General features: G+C 38.9%; 1 protein-coding gene across 4 annotated transcripts in view; it reads right to left on the bottom strand.

Annotated features, from left to right (window-relative positions):
• The window catches only part of cpped1 (calcineurin-like phosphoesterase domain containing 1), a 45,534-nt gene that overhangs the window by 12,351 nt on the left and 10,001 nt on the right, over window positions 1-23,182 (bottom strand). For 3 of the 4 annotated variants that reach the window (XR_005951912.1, XM_041277822.1, XM_041277820.1), the window contains exon 3: window positions 9,403-9,825. The exons of the other annotated variant lie outside the window; for it this stretch is intronic. Coding sequence is in view for 2 of the 3 variants with exons in the window: in XM_041277822.1 (XP_041133756.1) it covers window positions 9,403-9,825 (423 nt within the window). In the remaining variant the exon portion in view is untranslated. The remainder of the gene's footprint in view (window positions 1-9,402; window positions 9,826-23,182) is intronic. 4 annotated transcript variants of the gene reach the window in all.

Genomic DNA, 23,182 nt, shown 5'->3' with positions numbered 1-23,182 from the left:
TACACTACTCATATATCTGACTGTATATCCTCCATGCACAGCCAGCGAACATAAACAAAACAAACGTGAAACACCCGTCGATCCAGTGACTATGTGGCCTTCATACCCAGGATCTTGGCTATGCCTCCTTTGCAGAAATGAGTAACATTTCAAGCGTGACTTTATAAAAGAAACTGTGGAAAAAAGCTGGTTCCTTCTGAAGCAGGAACACTCTGTTTCCAGTGTTAATATTTAATAGGAGAACACTGAGCAGTGGTTTGTGTTTTACTGTAACCTGGCATTGCTGTGCATTAGCTCTGTAACAGCTCCAGGCTACGCAAGAGAGGCTCCAAGTTGTTCTGCAATCGTGACAGACAGTAAGTAATAGACCTGTTTTCAGGTAGTTTGTCATTGCATTTTTTCTTACGAACAATCCTCATGGAAAGGGTAAGCTGTTGTGTACCACAATATATTAGTTTTACTAAAATATGATTCCAGAGGGATCACTTTTTTAATAGTTTACCCTCCTGTGCACTCGACATCATCAGATTCCCTAAAAGCAGTTTCAGTGGCTGCACCACAAATCTCCTGTTGACACCTTTGGGGCAGATCGTCAAGCCGTGAACTAGGTTATGAACGGCACGTATCTCACTGCAAAATTCGATCATCTATTGGTCACATTAAACTAAGTAGCTCCAAGGGTTAATATTGAAAATCTGCACTTCCCGAGTGTGTGACAGAGAGCCTATTCTCGCGTGATAGTTGATAATTTTTTTATCGAAAAAGCGTGTGACGCCAAAATGGTATGTTTTTAAGTCTTTATCGATGTCATTAAATTAAGTAGCTCAAAATAAATGAAACATCTGCACTCCCGATGTGTGTAGAAGAGCGCATATCAGAATGAGAAATAGAACACTTTCGCACACTGTATTTTACCAAATCTCACTTTTTTTTTTTTTTTTTTTTATTCTTTAAAAGAAAATAGAAGGTAACGTTTCGGTCACAAGACCTTCGTCAGAGAAAGAGTTATTTATTTCTTGTTTGAAACTGGTATGTGAACCGGACCTCAAAACATGTGTCCCAAAGTCCTAAAGACTACCCAAAACAGAAGTGCTGTTTTAAATATTTGTGTTGACTCCCAAAGGAATAATCGCCTTGGCCCTGCGTCCAAATTACCTTTTATTGTTATCCCTCAATTAAACTTGTTGCTTTGTCAGTAGAAATGGCATGTAATGAGATAGATCTGAATTATAGAATTTTAATGAAGGAAAAGCCCTGATTTACAGACTTCTCATCATAGTCATTGTTGTTTACTTGCTTTTGTCAGGCCACATTTTCAGTGTTGCCCACTGTTACTGAAACAGACAAGGTTTTTTTTGTTTAAACAGATGCTCTGAACGCATTAAATTTGTCTAATTTATTAAACACTGAACAATACAAATGCCATCATTATATGTGTTCATTATGACCATTAATTAACTGGCCTGGGGATATCATTACTTACTCCCTTAGGTCCCACTTCTAATTAGTTGCAAGACTCAATGAGTTAGTTCAAGAATGAAGTATCTTTTTTTTTTTTACTTTGCTGATATATAACACACAACTATGTGTACAGTAGTGCTAATATTGTAAGATTAATCCGAGCTGCCCTTTAACAATAAAGGCAAGGTCACTTTGTAATGTTGCCATATCACCATGTACTGTAGCACATCTGTTTGTTTATAGCAATTAATTGCAGGCACCTTCTATTACGTCAAAATATTTTTTTATTATGTGATTTCAAAGATGCATGGTTAAAGTCACAAATACATGCAGTGTCAGCTCAGTGTTGGCAAACAAAGATGATTAAATTCAATATTGCACGAGCAGCTGCTGTATCATAAATACTGTAATGAAGCACAGGGCATGTCACTGCTAAAATGCTGCAGAATACTGGAAAACAAGCAAAGTGTCAGTAGTATTTCTGAAACTGCAGAGTTGTTAATCCATGTACTACATCTTATACTGTGCACTATTCTACTTCTTGGTGTAGAACAGAAAACAACATTTGCTGCACTTTCAGTTTGAATCAACCCATACTATTCTGAATGAGGGCATTCCGACAGGATTCAATACAACATCTCTTTACAACTGTCCCAAAAAGCAGGGGGGAAAAAAACATGTGCGCACACAAACAGACACAGCACTTTGGCCAAGTAGAAAAAAAAAAAAAAAAATGAAAGCCTTTTCTCACTTAGGATACGTCCAAGTATATTACCTGCCTCCTTCCTTGCTTTTCACTCTCTATACTGAGGGCTCAGGGAGAAAGCCTTTTACACAGAGGCACAGTTGCTGAAGTTGATCATTTAAGGCCGGCATAATTGACGTCGCCTCCCATCTGTGTATCTGCCATGCCTTGATAACTATTTATTTATGCTACTTTGACAATATTTTATTACTGAATAAAAGAAAGGATCCCCAGGAAAATGCATTTATAAAACTAGGCTCTTTGTTGTCATGGAAACCAGCACTTTTGTTTTTTGTAGCAGGGGGGTAAAATAACCAATAAAGCATATGAGCATAAACTGAATTTTCTACTTAAATTGCAGCAGAGAAAATGGAACAATTGGATACACAGTATGCCTTCCCAGCTCTCAAGGTTACCTTACAGGTCACAATGAACAGAACCTTAGCCTCTACAGTGATTTGGGTAGCAGTGAAATTGTCCCAAAATGTACTGTTTTTAAGCTCTTTGTCTGCATTGTGGAAGATTACAAAATTATACAGAAGCTGCACTGACTAATGCTAATGTTAGTTAACAGGCAGTGTTCTCTGTTTAGAGCACTGTACCTCAATGCTTGAAGCTGTTAGCATTCAGCAACAACACAGACCTACACAAAAAGCAGGGGAAAGGCTGTTACAAAATGACTTGTGCACAGACAGCACACATTTGTTTCTCTGACTTTCTCTAAAATAAAATACACAAAAAAACATTAAAAAAAAAAAAAAAAAAAAAAAAAAAAAAACAGTGGTTAGATAATTCTCTGTCTAAGTACAGTAGGTCGTCAAGGTTAGCATAAATTCTACATTTCGCAAGTACGGCTTGTTAGCAATAAATGGTTGTGTGGCATGGCAAAAAGCCAGAGCAAAGCAGTAGCTATAAACATTGAAGATGATTAATCACCTGGTATTATTCCAGAACCAGAGATAGTCACGGCAGGAAGGTTCAATTCAAAACACAATGGAGTCAAATGCACTTGCTGCAGTCTGTTGAACTTTACTGAGGGAATCATAAAGCGCCTGTACTCTTATGCAAAAACCAAGGCTGCAATATGGCAACCATAATAAGGTGGGGAGTCAATGACAATGGCAGTTTTTATAAATTTAATTATTATTGTAAAATACCCATACATCTAAATGATTCATATAATCTGTTTTGTAAATATTTCAAAGAGTTTGGTCTCTATCAAACTAGAAAGTGACTGTCATATTAGATTGCTGTAGCAGGGGGAGGTCTGTGCTGACTCTGCTGGCGTGTTCATAGTGCTGCAGGAAGAGGGCAGCACTCGTCCAATACCCGCCTGTGAGTCATGGCAGTGACACGGGGAGGTGAGAAAGGGGGTGCATGGGCTTTCCCTCTCTCTGAGTGGCTGGGAGGCGGGTCTTGGGGAGATTGTTAGCCCTATAAGATAACGCTCTACTGTTTCCTCAGGTCTGCCCTTTTAGACGCGCGGAGTGTGTGGAAGCGCTGGTCCAGGACCGAGAACCAGCCGGGAGAAAGATTGAGACAGTGGAGAAACCTTGGGCAGACCCCCGAAATATTGTATATAGGAGGCTAAGGGAGCCGCTAGAGTAGGTTGGAGATCCGGGTCGTGCGGGTAGCGACGACCGGGATAACTCTGCCGAGTTCAGCACCTTTTATTTGTAGTTTTATTACCGTTTTATTTTCCTTTTTCCTTCTGTTTTTGATTATTCTGGAGCACCTGTAAGTGCACCTGCACTCTGAACGGTTTACCCTCTTTTGGTATTCCCATGGTTCTATTTACCATAGTTGGTAAGCAGACCATGGACAACAGCGCCCTCTGCGGGCTAAAAAGAAAAACCATAACTTGAAAATAAAATTGGGCACCTGTGTGGTGTTTTCAAGTACATGTGTCTGTCTCCTGTGTCAGTGAATTACCCACCACCGTTGCATATTAAGTTTGTTACCAAAGGTCATTTGAAGTTTTTACATAGCCCTCCAACTACAAAGGTATCTCAAATGTTTTCTGGTGTGGGAAGTGAAGTATGTTTACTAACCTAACAGCATTGTATGCACCATTCAGATTACCTTAGACTGAGGGAAGTCTCTCTTTCTTGTCTTATTCCAGTTTCAAGGTACTGTATTCACTTAAAGAAGGCTACTACTCCATTATATCAGTTTGAGAAAGCGCTCACAACATTGTTGGTGTGCCAGTGTTCCCTGTTGTCACTTTTTAATGAAAATAAAGGTAAAGCAGCTATTGTGCTGTCATGCTTTGTTACAAACGATCAATGGTGCTTTGCTTGCAGATTTGATTTGAATAGCAATTAAATACAGCAGTTGTGAGTCAAAGTGATAATTGTGATGCGTCCCACAATAGGCGATAAATTATATGATCTTGCTAGTTATCTTTTTAGCTACCTTGAACCTTCAAATATTGGTTCAATACGAAAAAACAGCATAGCTTGGGTTCACAATTTGAAGCTGTGCTGAACGGATCACCACAATTATCTCAGAAAGACACCTAATACTCTATTTGAAAGCAAAGGCAAAACTTCTGAGAAGAATAAAATAATTTCATGATATAAAGTTAGAACATTTAGTTGCAGGAAGGAGCAGTTAAATTCCCAGCAATTTCCTGATCATTTTTAGACTGTTAATTATAATATTCCTCTACTAATAATTTGCATCTGATTCTGCACTTGTTTCCACACGTTTTCCTATTGTTACATCGTCTCCTCTGGTGAAAAAGTGAGCATCTGTAATTCTCAGCACATTCAGTAAAAATGACTGAGAAACTTGAGAAAACTATTAATGAATACATGTAGTCTCAAACTGTCATACAAATCATAGGAAGTCCTTTCAGGGCCTATCTACACTGCTTAATGCCAGTCCTCCTTTGATCAGTCCCAACTGTGCTCTACAGTGGTTCTCAAACGGGAGGGGGGGCACTCACCCCTAAGGGGGTGCTCACTGTATCCTGGTGATGGGGGGGAATCATTAAAAGGTTCAGGAATTTATTTATTTATTTATTTATTTTTTAATTACATACACATCCTAAACTAGGCTATACTGTGTAAAGGGTGGATAATTTATTTGTACTTTATTGGCTGTTTTGATTGGATCGCCAATAATACTTCCACCAATCAGAGGGTTGCACTCAGTACTTGTTCAGTACTTGGTCAGACTGGTATACACAGCAAGTGCTGGACAAGGGAAATAATGTGTCAGATATCAAAGTGATGAAGCCAATTTGCTTGAAAACACTGAAAGTAGACCAGACATTTCCATCAATGAATTTAAAAAAAATTGAATTGATGATGCGATCAGAAAACCAGAGGCAGTGTAAACTGTGTCTGCTATTGTAGACTCTTCTGTTTTATGTTAAGCATTATTATTATTTTTTTTTTTTTTACAAGGGTTTAATTAGGTAACAGACACAACTGTTTGTGGTCAGACATGTTGAAAGCCTGTAACAAAATGTTTGATTGTTATTGTCAAAACGTTGTTGATATCACTGCAGGCATTGTGCAGGTATTGCTAAGTCCAGAAACAAAACAAAATGTTAAAATACATTTGTTTTGTATCATATAAAACTGAGCTGATTTTCATAGTGCTTGCTAGTCTATTAACCAGTTTCAAATGATTTTGAAGCAAATAAAAGTATTTTTGTTTCGGCTTTACTGTTAAAGATTTCACACATGGCAATACTGCCCTACAATTATTGGATGGTAGTACTGTGTTATGTTGTGAACCATAGCTACGTTTTAAAACAGAGATAGCAAATGCTTATCGTAAAAGTTTACCGGTACCTTAAAATTAAGAGCCATATAAGAATGATAAATACTGTAACTGATTAGGTGGTCTTCTTTGTTGTTCTCCGAGTTGTTGCAGTTACATTGTAGATGCTATAACGAGTTACTGTAAATACTGTTTTAGCAGACATATTTAAGTAAACATTTATTTAAATGTTTTTGGAATTAAAGTGTGAATGCAAAACTGTGACTTTTTTTGTGAACATGTCAAGTGAAAAAATTCCCCCAAGGTAGCAAATCCGCCGAATTTAATACCAGCCAATATTTCCCGTTTCACGGTACATATTAACTGAAAACAAATCTTACTCTGCTGACACCTCCAGGCATGTCAGAGTTTGTAGATGGCGCTGTGCAACTGACTGGTGCCTTTTAAGCTTGTGTATTTTTGGATGAAGTCCGCTGCCATCTGGGAATACATGTTGTTTATTAACTGGCTCGTGCAAAAAAAAAAAACAGCAGTAACATACAGAGAAGTCACAGGCATGTTGCATTTCATTTGTACCAGTATATGTACATATGTGTGTGTGTGTGGGCGCATGTTTTGGGGGGCGGGGGGCGGGGGTGTCAAGTACGACAGACAAGAGGATGGGGGGCATGGCCCAAAAGTTTGAGAACCACTGCTCTGCATTATAAAACAGTGCAGCTGGCGAAGACAAGTGGCTCAATGGTGACAGCCTCACATGGCTTTCTGGAATACAGTAGCAATGAATTTAACCAGGAAGCTAGTGAAAGACAGCAGTAAGAAATTCACAACAGGGGGTCAGATTGGACCGCATTTGAACACCCTGGCACCTGTTATGGTGCTTATGAAAAGTGTTGTTAAGAGTAGGTATATGGCTGACTTTATTAATCAAATGCAATAATATTATACTGTCTACAAGGCGCTAGGAATTTCAATATGAAATGCAGAACCGAATTCTAGAAAAGTCTAGAAAATGCTGGATTGTAGATGAACATTCTGAGAGTATAAAATGGTTAGGCATAATTCAAACGGCATTTGAATTATGGATAAGAGTTCTGGTAAAATGTATTGTGGAGTGATGAAACAAAAATCAAGCTAATTGCTGAAATAAATAATTGTATTTCTATTTCTTGCAACTTTTTTCCTCATCCACAAAAACACATTTTTGCTACCAAAGATTTTTCCTATAATTATTTGTTTTTTCACATATTTCAAATCTAAATGTTATTAGATCTTAATCTAAGTCCTAATAATAGATACAGCCAACCTGATTAAACAAATGGATACAAAAACATAATACTTTTTCAACATTTATTTATCCACAAATGATTCAACATTCAATATTCATTTGTGACAAAGTATGTGAACCTTTAGATTCAGTAACTGGCGGCACCCCCTTGAACAGCAATGACTTCAACTAAGCGTTTCCTGTAACTGTTGGTCAGTCTCTCACATCGGTTTTGAGGAATTTTGGCCCATTCCTCCTTACAGAACTGCTTCAACTCGGTGACATTTGAGGGCTTCCTTGCATGGACAGCTCGCTTCAGGTCCTGTCACAACATTTTTATGGGGTTTAGGGGTTGGGGTTGGGGTTTACAATGCAGAATTCATTGTTTTGTCAATGATGGCAAGCTGTCCAGGTCCTGAGGCAGCAAAGCAGCCCCAGACCATCACACTCCCACCACCATGCTTGACAGTTGGAATGAGGTTCTTCTGTTCGCATACAGTGTTTGGTTTTCGCCAAACATAACGTTTCTCATTGAGGCCAAAAAGTTCTATCTTTGACTCCTCTGTCCAGAGAACATTGTTCCAGAAGTCTTGTGGATCATCTATGTACTCTTTGGCAAACTTCATTTTAGAGAGCAGTGGTTTCCTCCTGGCTATCCTTCCATGAACACCATTCTTGATTCTTTTTCTGATAGTTGATGAACACTTACTTTGGCCAAGGCGAGAGTGGCCTGCAGATCCTTGGATGTTACTCTGTGGTTCTTTGTGACTTCCTTGGTGATTTTCCTGTTTGTTCTTCGAGAGATTTTAGTAGGACAACAGCTCCTGGGTAGAGTGAATGTGGTCTTGAACTTTCTCAGTTTGTCTGACAATGGATTGGTGGAGCCCCAAATCCTTAGAAATGGTTTTGTAACCCTTTCTAGACTGATGACCATCAATAACTGTTTTTCTGAGGATCTCAGAGATTTCTTTTGATCGTAGCATGACGTGTTTCCACACACCTGTATGGTGAAGCCCAAACTCAAAGTTTCTGATCTTTATATAGGGTGGGGCCTCCCAAACTCACCCCTGAAGATCTACCTAATTATTTAAAAACCTGATTCTAATTATCCCCTTAATTGAGCTGATAAAACCAAGGGTTCACTTACCTTTTCACATACCCCAAATCTTAATTACTCATTGTTTGTCTAATTCATACATCACTTTGTTTCAAAAGACATGGAATTGATTAACATAAACCGTATTGGATATTTAAGAAAAGAAGGTTTTGATTCAAGAAGGCTATCATGGTAAAACTATGGAATTTCCATAATTATCATTGGAGTTCACAAACTTTTCTCGGCATTGTGTGTGTGTGTATCTATATATATATAATTTCTTTTTCAACAAGCTGTTGTTTTGATTGCTTTAATCAAAACAGCAAAAGTTAGTGCCAAGGAAACGTCCAACATAAAACATTTTTCCCTCCTCTCCATCAACAAAAATCTGAAATTATAGTGCACAGTGTTCACCAGACAGCTTTGATACCCTTTGTGCCTGAACCAACCCTAGCATAGGTCACCACTTCTCAGAAATGATCATTTCTTTAACTTTAACAACATGTATTTTAAAGATATACTCAAAAGAAAGTGTCCATTCAGCAAGCAAAAAAAAAAAAAAAAAAAAAAAACCTCTGCACGCCAAAACATATTGAAGTTATTCAAAACAAAACAAACAAATAAAAAAATATACGCGGTGGAACTGCTCAGAACATAATCCTAGCAAATGTATTTTAAGATGATGCAATCCAAACTTCCCAGTGGTGTGTCGTTATAGAGGGTTCAAATTAGGCATGATTTGTTGTACGGATATGTACCATACTAAAAATGCCTGCTTAGTATTTGCGTTTATACTTGTATTTAATCACAAATTGGTAACAGGTTTGTATAAGAGACAGTATTTCATTAAAATAGTGTGGGCTTTGGATAACAGATCAGGCTTCATGATAAGTGAGTCTAATGTACTTTGATGTTAGCTTATGTGACCGAGTGTAATCGGAAGAAGGACACTGTAGTGGAATAAAAACTCACAGCCAACCACAGCACAGGATACAAGAGTGCGCTGGAATCAGGGCTGAAAGAGGCCCTCTCATACAAGATTGAACCGGACCCTAATGATGGCCCTCTTGGTGCCACACCCCTTGGACTGGGAAGCCCTACCTGCTTTATGGAAGCGCTCGAGCAGCTGCAGGCGGAAGGTCTTCTCCAGACTGAAGTAGTTGTTGTCCTCCTCAGGGGAGCTCAGGAAGATGGGGATGTGCTGGAACACCACAACATGCCGACAGGCCCTGTGCTGGGCAGAGTCCAGCTGCTCAGAGAGCCAGGCTTCGTGGGCGTCCCTCTGATCAGGGCAGGCTGAGCCATCAAAGAACAGCTGGGAGTTGAGGACCAGGAAGAGAATGCCCCCCACCCAGAAACTGAAGTAGTCGTCTCCCCAGCTGCGGCAATATTGTGAGATGGTCTCCGGCGTGGGCGTGTTGCCGATGTCATGGTTCCCGCTGACGAACACCAAGGGGATTGCAGGGTCCACTCCCCTCAGGGCATCCTTCAGTTCTCTCTCCTGCTCATCCCGCCACTGCGTGCCTGCAAAAACACATGAACATGACGGTAGAGACCGCAGTATATCTTCCTATCATCTTTGATAGACGGAGTATCAAGTAATGCTTCCTGTCATGAAGAATTAATATTGCTCTGAAGCCTACAGTGAAAGTACTTGGTCAGTCCCAATTTTTGGTAAATTCAGCAAATAGTATGAGGAATTTAAATATTCTTAAAACATTTTAACAATCATCCATCCATCCAGTATCTGTAACCGCTTAATCCTATAGATGGGGTGTGGTGAGCCGGAGCCTAACCCAGCAGACAAAGGGTGCAAGACACACTGGAGGGGATGCCAGTCCACATTGTAGCAACCAACAGAATAGAAATGGCAGCTGTTCTTATTATAAAAATGGTCCCTTGGCGTCAATAAACTTGTTTTTCTTTTACCAAGAATAAAATATTAGCACAAGATGCCTATTAGCTTAAAATAATAATAAAACAAGATTAAAACCGTTTCATTCTACATTAGTGTCAGCTGAATCGAAAATATTAGATTAAATTGGCCAAAGATATTAAAAAAAAAAGGGAGAAGACGTGAATAAGTAGATTCTTAAAATAGCAGGTTGTTATTATCTGAAGATGAACAAAGAAATATATTAACCTTTTTATTGCAGACAGAAAATATTTAATTCATGTATTGTATGAAAAATGAGAACTGGTCCCTGTGAGTAAGAAATGCAGGACGTATTATGTCAATCCCATCAAGGGATAGGCATGCTGTTTCTGCCAGCCTTCTTCCTTTAGTTATGTACAACCCTGTCCTTTGGCATGCTGTGACTTCTGAACGAGTTAATGAAATTACTTTTTCTATGTGAGAAGAGGATTTAGTTCTAAAGAAACTGAACGGTTTTAGATGCGATAGCCCCAGAGGATGCAGCATTTCAATTGAGATGCTAACATTATCCAATTTAAAAAATAATTCTGAATTGCATTCCATTTTCCTACCAAAAAGTTAACTCAATCTAAAAAAAAAAAAAAAAGGGGGTTAAAAAACTTAATTTTAAAACATACAGGTCTGGCATCCTGGAAATGCAACGGGAGTCAAGGTTTTAGCAAAAGTTAACAGAAACAAGGAATTACAATACCCAATCTTTGTTCTTTGCGGTGTGATACTTCGCTGCCTTGCAAACAATGACTAATGGACTAATTAGCTTGTTTTTAAATCAATTCGTCATGCACTGATGTGTTGTGTGAAAGCAAGCAGAGATCATCAAAAGACATTCAATTCTGAGTGGGAAAAAGCCGGCTTCCTGTGTTGAACAAACATCTCGTCCTTTACGAATCATCAATCCACAATGCTAAAGCAGCTTCTGGCTATACATTGCTTCCACAGAGAGGGATATGGCGCCTTCAATCACCAGACATGAACGTGGAAGACATGAGTAATCTGAGGACCCTCAGCTTAAGCTAGTGCACCTCTAAAAGAACACAGAGTACATTTTTCTTCAAAACATGAAAGAACAAGGTCAGAGCTTTCTCAAGACAGGCTGCACCTTCTTAGAATCTGTTACTGAACACAGTTCAGCTGGAGAATCCCTGTAAATAAAAACCCAACACTGGTTATAGCAAAGGGCCAGGAGACATCATCTCTGGGTCAGGATTCCAGCTCTGGCACTTCACCGACTTATTGATACTTGGACCTCACTGGCATTGTGTACGTGACCCATGTGTGCCACACTCCTGCCCCAGCTAAAAAACTGAGGTGGGGCCCTTCCCCAGTCCCAACAGACGCCAAACAACATGTCACTGGAGAATTATTTTATTAATCCAACAAGACCCCTTTTTTTATTTCATAAAGCCAATGGCAAAAATACCTTTACTTATTTCAGAATAAACTGCTATGGAAGATAAGTCAAGGAGAATTGCATTTCACTTGGAATTTGTAATGAAGCGATTTTTGTAAAAGAGCATTTATAACTAAAATGTGTATGCCCCTTCTACGCATTGCTTTCAAATGGCTGCACTGACCAGGACAAATCATCCAGGGGATTACATGTCTCAGTGTAAGGCACACTGTGCCATTCATCTGAAAACAATTTAACCTATTAAGACAGATGTGTACAGCACCTCATGATGATAGACACTCCAGGTTAGATAGTGCTTGGTCCAGAACCCTGTAGAGTATACATCCGCACCCCCAGCCCCTGCTTTGGGAGCAGCTGCATATATCTTGTATTGATAAAGTCCTACCCCATACTGAGCCATATATGTTTTATTATCGGCAATGTATTTGGCCTGTGCAAATGCACAGATGATTCCACATTTTCTAAATCCTGTAAGAGGCTACTTAAAACTCATAGCTTTTTTAGTTGTCTGAAGCTGGAGGTTACATACATGTAACATATGCTGTCAGACATGTTCCATTTCTCTGCAGATGGTTTAGTTGTGGTTTAGACATTTACATAAAAAAAGCAATCTGATTATAAAAGAAACACTCAGCCACCCGGCAGCAATCAGTAGCCATAAGCCCCGAGCACCTCCGGAGGAACGAGTCTTCACTTGAAAACCCCTGGCTCTCCTTTTCAAAATCAAATCATATTTAACTCCTTTCATCAATCAAATTAACACATGCTGCCATGTGCTGTCGGCCCAATGCAGCAAACTGGACAAATATTAATTTTCTAAACATGAACAATGACATTCAGGTAAAGCTGCCTACAGCAGAAGGGTGTTAGCCTAACACAGCAGAACCCACCAATGGTTCATAGATCTATCAACAGATAGAAGGTGGGGGAACAGTTTGTTATAAAAAATCTGTATACAAATTCTCAGTTCAATCCAGTGTTCAGAAGTTATAATCATCACAGGTGTTATAGAAGCCTCCAAACAAGAAAACATCCCCTAAAAAGGATGAGATGTACAGTAGGGCCCTATTAACAAAGCTGGAAATCAACGTCTGTCAATGTTCTTCCTTTTTAGTTTCATAAATTTCATTCATAAAAACTATTTGTGAAGAACAAAAAGGGGACAATAAAGTACCATACAAACAGGGCCCTGTTTGTCATTACAATTTTAAAATTGTAGACTCCCTAGTTTTGTTACATTTCCTACCGCAGCCCCTGAATAAGGAAAATAAAAACAGGATTTGGGAGCAAGGAGCCGTGACTGTCAAGAGCAGACAGTCACAGTTACCCTGCTGATAACCGTGACAATAAACAGAACAGTGTGGTAACAGTCTCAGGGATTGATAACAGGCAACCAGAACAATGGTAACACATCCCTGAAGCCATGTCAGTGCAGGTAATTAAATGTATCAGCTGTTCTTACCGCCCACTAATAGGACTGTTATATTATACCCTCAGTACCTATTCCAGTTGCTCTAATGAGATGTTTATACGCACACACAAAGAAATCAACATTGCTGAAGCTCCCCCCTCCTGGGATGTACAGTTTTGTAACAGCCATGGTTGTCTGCACCCCCCCCCCAAAGCTGACAAATATCTTGTCAGAAATTACAACCCAGATCAACATATTAATGCCTCTGCTGTCAGTGCATGAAGCCTGTAATTGATTTGATCCCACCTTTCATTGCACAGCTTATCTGCTGTGCAGTGTGCTGTCATTGGCAAATATGATTTCCAGATACAGTACAACAAGACGGCAATATTTTAGTGACATAGTTGGTGATCGCAAAGCAGTTTGCCCTGGTTATCTTTTATCTTTGGCTTATCAAACACTCCAAACCCCAGGTCCATTTGCAGGAACCTCAAGAGTACCAATATCCTATAATGTTGATTGTTTTGCCAGAATATCGACGAATGGGCAGACAGGGTATTTGGAAGTGCGCTTGAGAGAACTATTTCACTAACTGGTAACACAAAGCTGAGTGCTCCTACACTCACACGCCAAAAGCACTGGTATACTTTATTAACACTTCCCATTCTTGCCCACTAGATGCCCTCAAAGAAAAACTACAATACTGTACATGTTCAAACATACAGTTTGATGTTGATATCGAGCCAATCCTAAAGTGCATTTGTGCAAAGCAGGCGTCCTGACAGGTGCTCATTGTGGTATATGTATGTAAACTGGGATTGTATCATGCATAATGTGAGAGTTAAACAGTAACTTAATCACATAATTAAAAAGTTTAAGATATTATTGTATTTTAATGTAGATTCACAGCTTTTCCCAAAAGAAGCACTGTAAATGGAAAACTACAAAGCGCTGTGAAATTCAATATGTTAATGTAACATTATTGAGCAGGTATCATTCGAATTTATAAAGCAAAATGTGTTCATTTTATAATGTGATGCAAAACTTCTTGGCCATAGTTGTATTTGTGAAGTTGTAGCCAGTTTTGTATCTTTTTTTATTTTTGCTGCCTGTTTTACTCCTTCAATTCACACTACCCATCTGCTGGGGGAGATGGGGATAAGGTACTTCATACTTTTCATTGCGTGCACTGAAGCAAAAGCAGCAGCGGCATAATGCACTGAGCCTAATGGTATTGTCACAGCTGGCAATCAAGTGCTACAAAAAAAAAAAAAAAAAAATCAATAAATAACAGCGTCTATGAAGATGCCTGTTCACTCCATCATACTATACTTAAATTAATAAACAAATACATAAATGAAAGTGACTCACCTTCCTACATTTTTTTTTTATGATTTTCAAGTGCAAAACAACTCTTCGCTGCCACCCACACACCACCCTTGTTAAGTTGCTTACTGAGCTCCACAAACACTACCTTGTACCAAGGACTATTAAAGAGCCACTCTTAAAAATATTTTAAAACGAACAGTGTCTAAAATCCATAAACCTTACCTGTTTTGGACTTCTATTAGCTGCAACATGTCTCAAATATGCAGTTACAATAATACAATTTGTTAACACACTAGGTTAAAGGAAGTTCTCAGTTTCCATGTCTTGCTTGCAGGACATCTGTAACACTAGCACTTCCTGGGCCATTTCACCTGAGCAGTGACTTCTGGATCAAATGATGTTACTGGATGAAAGCATGTCATTCAATAGTGGAAGCAGCTGGTTAATTGAATGAAAATTAAAGAAACTGATGAATGGTTACAACTGCTGTACTTATTATGAGGTTGTCAGCACAATGCCCTATATATATCAAGCCCTCCCCATATCACTGTTCTGGAGCTCAGCATCCAATAAATATGATAAATCACACAACTCTTCACACACATGCTTTTGACCCATGGTTCACATTTAATTGTGAAAGGAGAAATACAATTTTACGTTATTAAAATTTACATTTTTCATTTTTTGCTATTATTACTTATTATTCTGGCCCGACCGCATTTGATCTCATCAGATAAGAAACGGCGGTGCTTGTGCTGTAAATCGTGAGACGTGTTTTTGGAAAAAAATAAAATAAGCAAAGCATATAAATAAAAAAAGTTACTTCTCTGTCTTCTTGTTTTTTTTTTGTTTATAACTATGTAGCCCTCACTTATGCTTTGATAACATTATGTAACACAATTTTTGTTCCTGGGTAGTAAGTGTTATTTCCTAATTGCTTATGTCTCAAAAGTATAGAAAATGTCTATTATTCCCCACAAACTTTGCTTTTGTGACCAGGACAGTGATATTTTTTTTACCTATTTCCAATGAGAAAACGGGCGAATTTGTGTCTTTTCGTTCACATAAAGTCAGAAAGAAACAACATATGAATCCAAATTAACATGTATTTATACTAAAGTAATACAAAAATGACTACAAAAGATTTAGAAGTGAGTAGTTTTTCGAGATTTACGATTATACTGTAAATCACGTTCACGAATCAGCCCCCAAATGTCGTCTCCCATCATGTTCTCATTGTACTGTCCTTGGTAGCAGCGTTCAAAGTCCAGTAAATCCTGGTGGAAGCGCTCGCCTTGCTCCTCCGAGTACGCTCCCATGTTCTCCTTGAATTTATCAAGATGAGCATCAAGGATATGGACTTTGAGAGACATCCTACAGCCTATTGTGCCATAGTTCTTCTCAACCAGCTCCACATAGTTTTTGGCCTTGTGATTGCCCAGGAAGCCCCGAACCACTGCGACAAAGCTGTTCCAAGCCGCTTTCTCCTTACTAGTGAGCTTCTTGGGGAATTCATTGCACTCCAGGATCTTCTTTATCTGTGGTCCGACGAAGACACCAGCTTTGACCTTTGCCTCAGACAGCTTTGGGAAGAAGTCTTGAAGGTACTTGAATGCTGTCGACTCCTTATCTAGAGCTCTGACAAATTGTTTCATAAGGCCCAGTTTGATGTGCAGTGGTGGCATCAGCACCTTCCGGGGGTCCACCAGTGGCTCCCACTTGACGTTGTTCCTCCCCACAGAGAACTCGGTCCACTGTGACCAGTCCTGCCTGTGGTAGTGCGCCTTGGTGTCCCTGCTGTCCCAAAGGCAAAGATAGCAGGGAAACTTGGTAAAACCACCTTGGAGACCCATCAGGAATGCCACCATTTTGAAGTCTCCTATGACCTCCCAGCCATACTCATCATACTTCAAGGTGTCCAGCAAGGTCTTGATGCTGTTGTAATCCTCTTTGAGGTGCACCGAGTGAGCCAGGGGAAGAGACGGGTACTTGTTACCATTATGGAGCAGCACGGTTTTGAGGCTCCTGGATGAGCTGTCAATGAAGAGGCGCCACTCATTCTGGTTACAGGCGATTCCGGTTGCCTCGAACAGACTGGTCACATTGTGGCAGAAGCAGAGCCCATCTTGACGGGTGAAGAAGCTGGAAAAAGGTTGGTGACACTTCCTCTGATCTGCGACTTGCACACTTTCATCCAACAAGTTCCACTGCTTGATCCTAGACGTCAAAAGCTCAGCATTGGACTTGGTGAGACCAAGATCTCTAATCAAGTCGTTGAGGTCTTTTTGGTTGGGGTAGTATGGGTTTCTCTCCTCAGCTCCACCTCTGAAATTGTCACCTGGATCTACAACATCTTCCTCGCTCTCTGACTTGCTGCTCTCTTCTAAAGACGGCTGCTCTCTCTCCGGAGGAGTGGGTACGGGGAGCTCATGGCAGTGTGGCACCGGGGCGATGGATGAAGGAAGGTCTGGATACGTGATAGCAGGTGCATTCTTGCCAGTCCGACGTTTGGAAGGGTCCACCATGCAGAAGTAGCAGTTGCTTGAGTGGTCAGTGGGTTCCCGCCAAATTCTTGGGATAGCAAACTTCATGGCTCTCTTTTCCCCTCTGTACCATCCTACAAAAATACATTTATTTCACCCATGACCAATGTGTAAGAGATTCTCGCAACATTTTTCATATATAATATATTTTTCAATAACATTGAAAATTGTAAAACATTTTAAAATTAAAAACTTTTACAATTTAAAAAATTTTAACAAATTTTATAACATAAAATTCCGAGCAACAATTGTCCATCTTACCTTCCAGAGGTTTTCTGCAGTGCTCGCAGATGAAATGAGGTGCCCAGGATTTGTCTTGATCCCCGACAGGCATGCTGAAATATGCCTTGTAGGCCTCACATCTTAGCAGATGCTTCCACAGAGTACTTTTTCGCTCTTATCTTGATAAATTGGCCGCAGACATAGCAAAATGCGTCTGCCGGATGCTTGCAGCCTCTTGATGCCATCTCAGAAAAATGCAGATATGTATCCACTTAGACAGCTGGAACTAAACTGAACTGGTGGGCTTAAGGCCCCTGTATTTATACTACTATTTATATTACTGGAAAGTTCTAGAAGTTACTCCAAGTTTACTCAGCACTGAATCTATCTGGAACGTTCTGGAAAATAGGTAAATTTCTAAATATCACTGTCCTGGTCACAAAAGCAAAGTTTGTGGGGAATAATAGCCATTTTCTATACTTTTGAGGCATAAGCAATTAGGAAATAACACTTACTACCCAGGAACCCCCCCCCCCCAAAAAAAAAACATTGTTACACGGTGTAATACAGTATATATTGAAGTTTTAAATGCAAGTACTGTTTTTTGGCTGTTTTTGCCTGGTTTAAAAAACACAATTTGGTTACTTTTTGGCTACTTACTTCCAAAGTTTGGTGGGGTGTTGCAAAAAATAAATAAATAAAAAATCTTCCCACTCTGCTCCCAAGTACGTATACATTTCGAACTTAAAGAAGATTCATTACAAAGTTTTACACAGTGCTCACAGGCTACACAGACAGCATCAGTTTTCAGATTTGAAACCCATGGCATATAAAATATATTCCAAGCCTACTGGATAGCGAATTTCATAGGCCTGATAGTTCTGTGTAAACTTTCAGTTTAGCTAAAGACTGATTTTTAAAAAAATGTATATTACTTTGCATACTGGTAAAGTAATATTCCTGTTTCATGCATTCAATTAGGTAAAAGGCATAGATTTGTTTTCTGCAGGACAGTATGTCTTCTCGTTATGCTTTGAAGTGAAACTAGAAAGGAGACAGTCTGGGAATCTGGATTGAATCAACATTTCTTTGAATATACCCCACGCCACTGAACATGAGATCCTTTATAGAAGCAGGCACTGTATCAATTCACGGTATGAATGGGCTCTCTCAAATGCCGTTCAAATGAGTATAATGAAATGAAATATAAATGCTCTACCTGGAAAACATTTAAGAGTTTTGGCTGAAAGAGATTTAATATACCGTCACTTTTCAATAACCTGGAAGTCAGGATAACCTGGCTACCAGATCTAATTTTGTCTCAATATCAAAATGAGAATGTTGCTGGGTATTATTATTATTATTATTATTATTATTATTATTATTAAAGAAACAGATGACTGATATCTTTGATCTTTTAATGTCCAGTCTGTACTCTGACCGTTAAGCAAAGGTCAAAGACCTTCATGAAAATAAACATTACTGCTATTGACATTTTTTTGCAATCACTGAGGTTTGACACCCATACTGTATTGAACGCTCAGTAGGTCACATTCTCAGAGCAGAATGGTGAGACTGATTTCTGACAGTGAGCAATCCTGACTGAGTCCCAGCTGAGGCCAATTCAGCCTTGAACTGGTCCCATTACCAGTGGTTGAGGGAAACTCAGTTATTTCAAGGAGTTAATTTTTTTATTTCAATCAGAAAACAGCACTGTGGTAATTCTTTAGTTGGAGGCATACAGATGGTAATGTAGGAAGCCAGAGGTTGCATTTAGCAGGCAACAGCCATTACACACCAAGCTGTTCCCTCTTAATTTCGGTTTTAGTGTTAGGAGAAAAATCTGTCCTGTTGTTTTTAAGCAGAATGATATTTTTAACAAAAACTACTTTCCAAAAAGTCTATTTCTGCTTCCCCTCACAACCAGCGTGCAGTACAAGGTGCCCGCATAGGCATTTTATCTTGCCACATCAACACGAAGCTTCTAGTTTCAAGGGCAACTAGGGAGAAAGAACAAGTAGACAGAGCATGAAGCAGCAGAGCACGATCATGTGTTCCACAGAAAAGTCCTCAATGCACCCATGACCTACATGCAGCATTAGGCATACTTACAAGGGAGCCAGTGTTTTTTTTTTTTTGTTTTTTTTTTTTTTTATCAAGTTAGTGATCAGGGTTTAACAGAGCAAGAATTGAACTTAAAATAAAAGTGCCAGATAAAGAAAAAATAATCTGTGAAGAAGTGGGTTTGTGCTAAGCAAAAGGGTCAAACTGAATTTCACTAAATATAATGTACAGTTTGCTTTTGTGACCTGTTCTGTTGTACTATTCTAACAATATGTACTGAATCTCTAAGGTCTCAGAACAAAGTACACACAGGGTGATTCAAGGAACGAGGCCACTTGCAGAATACCATCATGGCAACAAGGGAAGTAAAATCTAAAAGGGGCGCCACCAGCACATCACATGGCTGGGATGGAATAAAAGCAGCTGGCAGTCATCATGCTGGCTTTGGAACAGATCAAGGTAGTACTACCCAGGGTTATGTACAATAAAGGGGTTTGAGGTGGACCAAGTACACATTACTCCTTCTCTTATAGAGTTACAGATATTAATTAACTAATGGGGTTCATTATACCAAAAGGAACTTTACCTGTTCAGTTTGGCCTGGAAGTGTGGAAATGTAATCCAAGAGAAAATCCAATGCCAAAAATCAAATGGATTCACTCAAAACCACGTGTGTGTGTGTGTGTGCGCGCACGCGCGCGTGCGTGCATATATATATATATATATATATATATATATATATATAAAGGGTTACTTGCACTTTAAATCTTTTTTTTTTTTAAGTTACTTGGTTTCAGTTTAACTTCAATTGTTCTTGGCAAGCCTTTCATGTCATTGACTTTGTCCATTACTGTTTGTTTTATCTTGTAAAGACAGCTGCTAACACTAATATTAATAGCAAATTGAGTTTTATGTCCTTTGTTGACAGCTTTATTTTTGCTGTTGAGAATTAGCTTGTAAGTTTCAAAGGGACCTGATCGAATCTGATGGCTGTAAATATGTTACTGGCCGCCTACTGCTAGGGTTACCTTTTGCACATAAAAACACCATTTAAGATGCCTGTGTTACAATCAGAACCAACTAACAAGGAAAGGATGGAGAATTAATTAATACATGTATGAATGAATAGAGAGGCAGATACCAATCAGCTTATAACAGTATAACAGAAACATAGTAACATTTATATAGTGTAGTTTATTTATATAGAGTATAGTTTATTGGAATGTGTAATGCATGCGTGTTAAAGCTGCCACATTTACACATTTAAATAACCAACTGCAGTAAACTACATTTGTGGACCAGGCAACTTTGTTGTCAAAGTCTAAGTGCTTGAACATGCACTGTGCTTAATGTTCAGCTCCTACAATGCATCTCCCAGTTTTATCTTTAAATCATTTACCAGTTCCAGAAGAAGATAACTCTTTGTTTTCTATTTATGGATTTTTTTTTTTTTGCTTGCAATGCCATTTTTACACATATTTTTACTGGTAGTTTCTCAAGTTTACTTCTGTGTAAAGACATGTTTTTAGCTCATAAACAATGAAAGAAAATGACTGGAATTTATCTGAATTTTAAAATACTACTTCTATCACTCCCAATGACAGATATTAACATCCAGTGAATTTCAGTGGGCCCTAGCAGAGTCATTTGGAGTGACAGTCCACCCTAGCAGACAACATTAAAATGCTCGTGGACCCCATCCAATATATGTAAAGTCACAGGGAAGAGTACCATTGAGACAGGAAAATTACTTAGCGTCCTGATTTGCAGTCCTATTAATACCTCCTCTTCCCCTCCTTTCCATGCCAACCAGATTTAATGAGATGTTGCTGGTGATAATAATCTCTCATCTTTCCTATTACTGTACTGTCCACAGCCAGCATGCTTTGATAGTGCTGGAAGATATTGTTTAATTCCCGTCTGTTCCTCTAACTAAAATGGCTGTTGATGTCAGTGAGAAATCAATTTGGGTTGTTTCTGCAGGACTCTCTATTTGCCATCACAGAAGGGAGGAATTAGGCCCAGGTGGGCAGCAGTCTGTGCAAATGTAAAGCAAGAATTATTTTTGCATCAAACAGAATGGATTTTTAAATCGCACAGATGCGTACACAAGAACAAAAAGAAATACATACCCATTCCCACTTCACACAATTTTGTATTTCAAGAGTCTGCTTACTGCATGTGGCCCAGTGGTTACAGTGAAGGGATTGAGAGGCAGTGGCCGAGGGAGTTGATCAGCTAGGAAGCAGTGGGGCTGAGGGGGCTGGGATGCAGTGTGAGGCAGTGTGATCTTGTGTAATTGTGTAAACAGGAGTTCTAATTACTAAGAACATAGCACTGCATTTGTACTGTCCCATGTCTATGTTTTCTTACATATGGATCAAATTTGTTTGCGGGTGTATTTTTAACCTCATTCTAAAAGTAGATTTTGTAAGTGCTTTGTTGACTTTACTTGACCTAACTTTTTTTAAACCTCATAATAGAACACCAGCAGTGGTGTTGAGGGGTTTGACACAGGTTTCCATGGCAATGCTGGGCCTAGTATCTGTCAGGCAGCCTGCTGCTCTCCAGCACCTGCTCAATACCATTGATGCATTAGCCTTTTATTTTCTTCAACAATACTGGCAGACAGGTTCAGATAATTAAGGGCTGCAGGATGTCCAAATTGTTGCTCTTTTCACAAACTGCTAATGAGCGATCATTGAGTTTTTCTGCAGGAACACACTCATCTGCTCAAACTCACCCCTTTGCAAGCAAAATGTTTCTGTAAAACGAAAGTCTCAAAACACTCAAGCACTTTTTCAATGTCTGACCAAAGGTGTTAATGTGAAACATCCTGAATTATGCACTGTGTTGGACACCAATTCCTGGCGTTTCAGCTCAGTTGCAGACAAAACATTAATTGCGGCAAATTGTGACCAGATAAGTACTGCATTATAGAATAATGGTTTAATACTTTTGACCCTTTCTTTCAACTCTTTCAAAATCCATACGTGGTGTATGGGTCATTGCACAGGATTTCTTTTAACTACTTCTGTACTATTTAAAAAAGTGGACTAAGACTATTAAAAGTAATGATTCTGTCCTTATGAAGTCGCACAACCAACTACTTATTCCTGGACGATGAAGTCGTTGATCTTAAGCACACAGTGCTGCAGTGAGTTTTTTTTAAATACAGTGCTCCCTCGCTTTAACGTGGGTCTCTAGACACACATAACAGGGTTCAACAGTAACCATTTCCCAGTGGCCCATGAATCCAGGAAAACGGATCAGTGTGTCAAAAAGCTGAAAACTAATTAACTATTTTTTAAAAACATAACTACGAACTAATCCTAACTTTCCCGCCGCGCATCATATTTGTTGTACAGTCAGAATCTGAGACTACGTACCGAAGTGCTGTGCTGGTACTCATTCCCACGGCAAATCTTTTACAAATTGGGTTTTCTAAAACTAAGCAACCAATAAGCCAAAAGGAAAGTGCTGAAATCAGTAAATCATAAAAAATGTAATTATGAAAAAAAAATGAAGAAGAGGCTTTATTATGAAAGAGAAAAAAAAATAGTAAAAGTTTAGCCTTGTTTGGCGTCAGTTTCCCAGACTTTCTGATAAAACAGCAGCTTTGTTGCGAGTTCAACATTTTATTTATATCATATCCAGTCATATCGCTCCTGCTGCTCATGAACTTTACAGTTTTTAATTTGTCATATAATTGCATACTAAAATCAGTGAAGCACAATCTTCCTCCACTATTTAGAGGTATAAATGCTCCAGTAAACATAAATAAGAATAACAATACTCACACTTTGACGTTTTTTTGTTTTATTTCCCTTTTAAAAAACGTCAATTTCAGAAATCATCTCAAGCGTTTTGAAACTGGTAAAAATGTACTCGGCACATTAGTTGAAAATACACATTTAAGTGTATAGCAATTGAAGAACACATACCATGTTCATTATTTATTTTTT

This window comes from Polyodon spathula, chromosome 18 (genome assembly GCF_017654505.1).
Source record: "Polyodon spathula isolate WHYD16114869_AA chromosome 18, ASM1765450v1, whole genome shotgun sequence".
Classification (NCBI taxonomy): domain Eukaryota; kingdom Metazoa; phylum Chordata; class Actinopteri; order Acipenseriformes; family Polyodontidae; genus Polyodon; species Polyodon spathula.
This window is presented reverse-complemented; position numbering and strand designations above follow the sequence as displayed.